This window comes from Manihot esculenta, chromosome 3 (assembly GCF_001659605.2).
Source record: "Manihot esculenta cultivar AM560-2 chromosome 3, M.esculenta_v8, whole genome shotgun sequence".
Classification (NCBI taxonomy): domain Eukaryota; kingdom Viridiplantae; phylum Streptophyta; class Magnoliopsida; order Malpighiales; family Euphorbiaceae; genus Manihot; species Manihot esculenta.
Genome location: NC_035163.2, coordinates 8,263 through 14,810, shown reverse-complemented (window position 1 = coordinate 14,810; position 6,548 = coordinate 8,263). Strand labels below are relative to the sequence as shown.

Genomic DNA, 6,548 nt, shown 5'->3' with positions numbered 1-6,548 from the left:
GTCCACCCTCCAATTACTCTTTTATTGTAGCAACCCAACTTGAGTGAGCCCTCAGTTGACTGTATTAAAATCAAATTAAAAACTAAAATTTAAAAATTTATAAAAATTAAATTAAACTGAATTAAAAAAAATAATTTAAATTAAACTATTTAAATTTAATTCGTTGAAATTTTTATTGCAATTGAAGTTAATTTGTATTTGTACATTAATTTAATGTGAATTTAAAGGTTACACTTACATAATTATCTAGTAAATTATGCAATTAATATCATTAATTAATTTAATATATATAAAATCATGATCATCATTTACTAGATAATTATATATTTTTACTATTATTCAAGAAGTATCAATGTCCAAAGTTTAGTTATTGGTCAATTTACCCAAAGGTTATGCTTCATCTTTTACGAACAATATTAAAATAATAAATTTTCAAATTTTAATAACTGAATAACCTAACTTAACCGATAAAATTTAGTTTTTATTGTCCGTTTGATATTTTTTATTTCACAACCGAATTAATTGAAATAATTGAAAATTTTATTAAATAATATATCTAATTATAATTTAATTACTAAAATATTATTCATACTTATTATTTTTATAATTTTATTAATTTTATAATCATTATTTTACTAAAATAAGTTGTATTTATTATTTTTATAAATAAAAGATTATTATTATAATTGTTTATATAATTAATTAACTAATAATATAGTATATATATTTTAATTTTATTCATATTAATTTGATTATAATTGATAAAAAATTAAATATTAAATTAATTTTCTTTTAATTGCAGTTCAATTAATATTTTTAAAGTAAATAAACTTTTAATTAGTAAAAATTTTAATTTAATTTAGTTTGATTAACCAAATGCTGATTCTTAAATAAAGTGTTAATTTTATATTTAATATTGAAAATTTATTTTTATAAGTAGAAAATGATTAATGTTCATTATTAAATAATTTTATAATATTAATAGCATTAAAAAATTAACAGATATATGTTATTTAAATATTTTTGTGGAAAACTTTGGGTAAAATTAGTATCATCCTACAGTTCAGGGTAACCCTATTATTTACCCCACACACAAATTGTGACATGATAACTACTTAGTATTTTAATTAACTTATCATTTTATGTAATTAACCTACCTAAAATCGCGAGTTGACTAGTTGAGTATAGAATTTCTCCGAGTGAAGATCCGAGCCGAAGCCGGCAATAATCGAGCCCATTCCGATTGGGAAAAACTCCAACCAGATATTACAGGCTGGAACTTGGAATCACACCCCACCCCATGAAGACTTCTTCTGTGTCTTTTATATCCTTGGAGATTCTGATAAGACAGAGGCTGGGAGATTTATTTGGTTAAAATTCATTTCATAAATCATACCTTGGAATCCTCTCTCGTGTGCGTAGAGCAACTTCGTCGCCTCTACGGGCAATCTTTCATAATTCTCCGTGTTCTTGAATCACACCAATCTTGATTGCGACGGTAATTCTAACTTTTGATTCAACAGCTTTTTCAACCTCTTGGTTTGATTTCTCTCTCTCTCTCTCTATATGTTTTGAAATATTCTGTTTAGATTTCTGAACCAATAGAGAAGAAAATTGCCCTTGTATTGTGCATATAATTTCATATTCTCTTACTTTGTAATTTATTGAAGCGTCAAGGGATGGCTGTCACTGTTCGTCAAATGTCTCTGATTGTTGCGACTCTAGGGGCCATATCGTTCATTTTTGGGATAATCGCCGAAAATAAGAAGGTATTGATCTTCTGCATTTAATTTGAATTGGACCCTTTCTTACGGGAAATTTTACAATCTTATCATATCTATTGGTTATGGTGGATTATATAGTTTCCATACAGCTTCAACCATAGCCAATAATTAATATCTAACCATTGTATACAACAATTCTACGTTATAATTTTTTTCTTTCCGTTGTTTGCCTTTTCTTTTATTTTGTTGTTCACTTGAACGTTTTAATTTTAATTTTCTTTTTCGGTTGGGTGGGTTGGGGTTTTTAGCCTGCTGCTGGAACTCCCATCACTGGTAAAGGTGTTGTTATTTGCAAGTATCCATCCGATCCTACTGTTGTCTTGGGATATCTCTCTTTCGGATTTCTCGTAGCATCTGCGGTGGCCGGTTTTCTCTCTCTATTTTATCCTTACAAAGGGAAATCTGTTCCGCAGTCTGCAATTTTTCGAAGTACCAGTTTCCTTGTATTCTTCAACATTGCCTTGTAAGCATAAATTTTTCATTTTGCTATACCAATGTTGTGTTTTATATTGACTAGTACTTTGCAGAGAGGGTGCTGATAAAAATGCTTGTTCGGTCACTGTTCAACTAATAGTGCTTTTTTCTACTAAGGTTTTGATTGATTTTTGCTGTCTCAGTAGATGGCCCTTTTAGTGCTGTAGATAGGAGAGGATGGGCATTTGCCTAATCTGTATAGGCCTGCTGTGGATGGGAGGTATAAGGCTTTGTGTTTTGCGCAGTTTATGCCGTGTGCTTCTTTGGCAATAAAATATATTGAAAAAACAAATGTTTTTTTACTGGTCTATTTTGCTTTGTGGTTGCTGAAGGGCCACATAGAAGCCACCCATCCTAGATTACAAATGCCTGATTCATAGCAGAACACTGGGAGATTGTTCTGTTGGGGTTGCCTTATCATGTGCGAAAATAACTAATTTTTTTTTTCCATTTTACATTTGATCTTTCTCTCCCTCTCTTTCTCTCTTGTTGGCATGTAGGACATGTTTTTATGTGTGCCCATCTCAGGTTTACGGCGGGATTAGCAGCTGCTTTATTGTTATGGCCAACAATCACAGAGCATTTTCACTTGAATCGCAAAGTTCATCACAATCTTGAGACAGATTGCCCCACTGCTAAGACTGGTCTACTGGGTGGTGGTGCTTTTATTTCTCTCGATTCAACCCTCTTTTGGCTAGTTTCCCTTATGTTAGCTGATAATGCCCGCGAGGACTACTTTGACGAGGTAGAGAAAGATTACAAGGGTGAACATGAGCTGGTTGTTACAGATGATTACCATGTACCTGCACACCTCAAGGGCGCTGCATAAAAGCAAAAGCAGGATGGCTTGAATTGAAGTATCTTTGTTTTTAGAAATTTCCTAATCACATGAATAATTCAGTTGTCATAAAGACTAAAGAGGCAACTCTACAAAATTGGATTTCTGGTGTATATATATATATATATATGTATTCTGTTTTGTTTTTCACCTGTTGTGGTTTTTGTTCTGTTTATGATAGGGTGTGGATTTCAATTTCAAAAACAGATCGCCAAGAAACTAAGGCAGATTCCAAAGACACACACAATAACCTTTTGGTGGTAGCATGATAGATCTTCTTCAATAAGCCTACAAAGAAAAGCATTAATACCAAGTTGATAAATTGACAAAAAAAAAAAGCTATTACCTCTATCAAAATGCGCTCACAATAATAATTCAGGGGTAAGGGGTTGGAGCTCGAGGTTTTGGGGGGTTCGGAGTTCAGGGGTGCAGGATTCGAGGTTTTTTAGGATATTGTAGGGTTTTTGAGGGGTTTGGGGTTCGAGGGTTTGGGGTTTGGGGGTTTTTTTAGGGTATTTTAGGGTTGGAGGGTTCGTGATTTTTAGGATATTTTAGGGTTTTTGAGAGGTTCTAATTCTGAGTTTGAGGGTTTTAGGGTATTTTAGAGTTTTGAGGGTTTTAGGGTTCAGGATTCAGATTTAGAGTTTAGGAGTTCGAAGGTTCAGGGTTCGGAGTGGTTCGGGGTTCCAGTGAGGGTTGAGGGTTCAGATTCAGAGTTCAGGAGTTTTAAGGTTCAAGATTCAAGGTTTTGGGTTTTAGGTTTTCAGGGTTTAGGGTTCCTGGGTTCTAGGGTTTCAGTGCCAGGGTTTTGGAGGTTTCAAGGTTTAAGGTCCAGGGTCTCGGGTCCTAGGGTCTCGGGATTTACGCATTCAGGGGTTCAGATTTCAGGGTTTGGAGTTCAGGATTCAGGGTCCAGGGTTCAGGGTCCAAGGTCCAGGTTTTCAGGGTCCCAGGATTCCTGGATTCAGGGTTTAGGGTTTAAGATTTCAGCATTTCAGCATTTCAGGGTTACAAATTCCGGGTTCGGGGTTTCAGAGTTTCGAGGTTTCCTGGGTTTCGGGTTTCGAGATGAGGGTTTCAGGATTTCGGGTTCGGGGTTCGGGTCAAGGTTCAAGGTTCAGGATTTAGGGGTTTAGGGATTCGGGGGTCAGGGTTGGGGGTTTCAGGGTTTAGAGTCTCGAGTCCCAGGGTTTAGGGGTTCGGGGGTTACAGTTTCACGGTTTAGGATTTAGACCCCGTCAAGAATTTTAACCAATAAAGTTTAGGTAAGATGAAATAATAGAAATAAAAAGTTAGAAGCCGAAAAGTTTTATTGAAATTTTTGAAAGATTGAAAAATGTTTATAAACAATTAAGGTAAGACTGTTTATAATAGAAAAACTCTAATATGAAAAATTACAAAAAAATAAAAAAAATAATCAACATGCAAAATTGACCTCCTAAACAGTGGAATTGATACTGATTAGACCCGTCAAGAGTTTTAAATAATAACGTTTAGTTAAGACGAAACAATAGAAACAAGAAATAAGAAGCTGAAAACTCTTATTTAAATTCTTGAAATATTGAAAAGAGTTTATAAACAGTTAAGAGAAAACTATTTATAATAGAAAAACCCTAATATGGAAAATTATGAAAAAAATTTGAAAAAATAATCAAGATGCGAAATTGACCCTTAAACGATGTAATTTAAGACTGATTAGACCCCATTAGGAGTTTTAACTAATAATGTTTGGCTAAGACCAAATAATAAAAACAAGAGATTATAAGCCGAAAAATCTTATTGAAATTCTTAAAAAATTGAAAAGTGTTTATAAACGGTCAAGAAAAGACTATTTATAATAAAAAAAATTTTCATAAAGACTATTTATAATAAAAAATTTTAATATGAAAAATTAGAAAAAAAACCTGAAAAAATAATAAAAATGCAAAATTAATCCCTAAACAGTGAAATTTGGATTGGTTAGATCTGTAACGACCCGGAAACTGGACCGCTAGGATCCAGATCGACTTAAGGTCGCCGGGACCCGTAGCAAGCCTACTATACATTCTATACATCTGATACAATCTCATACATGATCATACATTTACATAAAAACTTTAAACTTTCACATATACAAAGCTTGACCTGTGCATGCACCAAACTGTAAACATAATATCCCTTACTGGAGCCCTCATCGAATGCTCCAGTTGGGTCAATATCTCATACATCAAGCTTGGTTCAATATACCATAACATTAAAACATTTACATCAAGATCATGTACAATAGGGATTAACCACAAACACTAGGGCCAAGCACAATACTAATCATCATTTCATTATTTTATATTACATCATTTTACAATTCATTACATTACATACCATTTCATTATGTCCACTACTATTCTATTACATAGACACCTCTTTTACTCTTGACGACTTCCCGGTCTATCCTGAACCTGCAAACCTGGGGGTTAGGGGAAAGGATGAGCTTCTAAAGTCCAGTGAGCAGAACAACATAAACAATTTATAAAAATATGCCATCATGGAATGCATCACAATACAAATAAATCACCTTAAGATGGTATTGTCACCAATAGCCCTCTACATATCCAATAAATGCCCGGCCCTCGATGGAGCTCCTCAGGACTTCCTCTTAACATAACATAATATGTCCAACTGTGCCAGGGGCAATTAGGCCACACCTGGTCTTTCCATCTCATAGCATAACATATCACATCGAGGACTAATGGATCATCCAATAACCATCCACATCAACAATAATTAATGCAATGCATCATATTCGTGAATTCTAATGCAAAACAACCTAATACATATTGTGGTATTCGTGATGCATGAGTCATGCTAATAAGATTTCATTTCTTTAAGATAAATAAATTATGTTCTACTCACCTCTGGCTGACGCTTTACTGACTCTGTAGCAGCTAGCTCACTGCTGACCTCCTCGGTCTCTCAGGTCCGATCCTACACAGGTGGACTCAAATGAGGGACCAAAACATACTCTAATATAACTCTAAACATCTCTCCAAAAACCCCCTAAAACATCACAAAACATTCATAGAAAACATGCAAAGGAAGGCTTAGACAGGGGACTTTCGGCGGCCGAACCCCCTTCTTGATCCGAAAGCTATGCACCTTCAGCGGCACCATCGGTGGCCGAAAGTCCCTTCTAGATCCGAAACTCATGCACTTTCGGCGGCAGGTTCGGCGGCCGAAATTCCCCTCCAGAGCCGAAAGTCCAACTTTCGGGGGCGAGTTCAGGCGGCCAAAACATGCCACCATAGGCAGGTTCGGCAGCCGATATGGCTTCAGCAGCCGAACCTGAGTTCTTCCAGAATGGGAGAACTCAAGCCTCTCATGCACAATTTGCCTCCCAAACTCTCTAAACTCAAACCAACACACACAAAAGCATGCATAAACATATATTCAAGCATTTAGGGGCTTAAAACTAGCCT

At 34.8% G+C, this 6,548-nt stretch overlaps 1 protein-coding gene across 2 annotated transcripts; it reads left to right on the top strand.

Moving 5' to 3' along the window:
* Positions 1-1,316: 1,316 nt before the first annotated feature.
* Positions 1,317-3,198, top strand: LOC110612429. 2 transcript variants are annotated; one of them, XM_021753215.2, is made up of 4 exons: positions 1,317-1,498; positions 1,678-1,769; positions 2,033-2,247; positions 2,787-3,198. In XM_021753215.2, exons 2-4 carry the CDS (start codon positions 1,680-1,682, stop codon positions 3,085-3,087), a joined length of 606 nt encoding a protein of 201 aa, XP_021608907.1. In that variant the 5' UTR covers positions 1,317-1,498; positions 1,678-1,679; the 3' UTR covers positions 3,088-3,198. The 2 variants fall into 2 exon arrangements, with proteins under 2 accessions (XP_021608907.1, XP_021608906.1); XM_021753214.2 differs by having other exon boundaries at positions 1,671-1,769.
* The last annotated feature ends 3,350 nt before the right edge of the window (positions 3,199-6,548 follow it).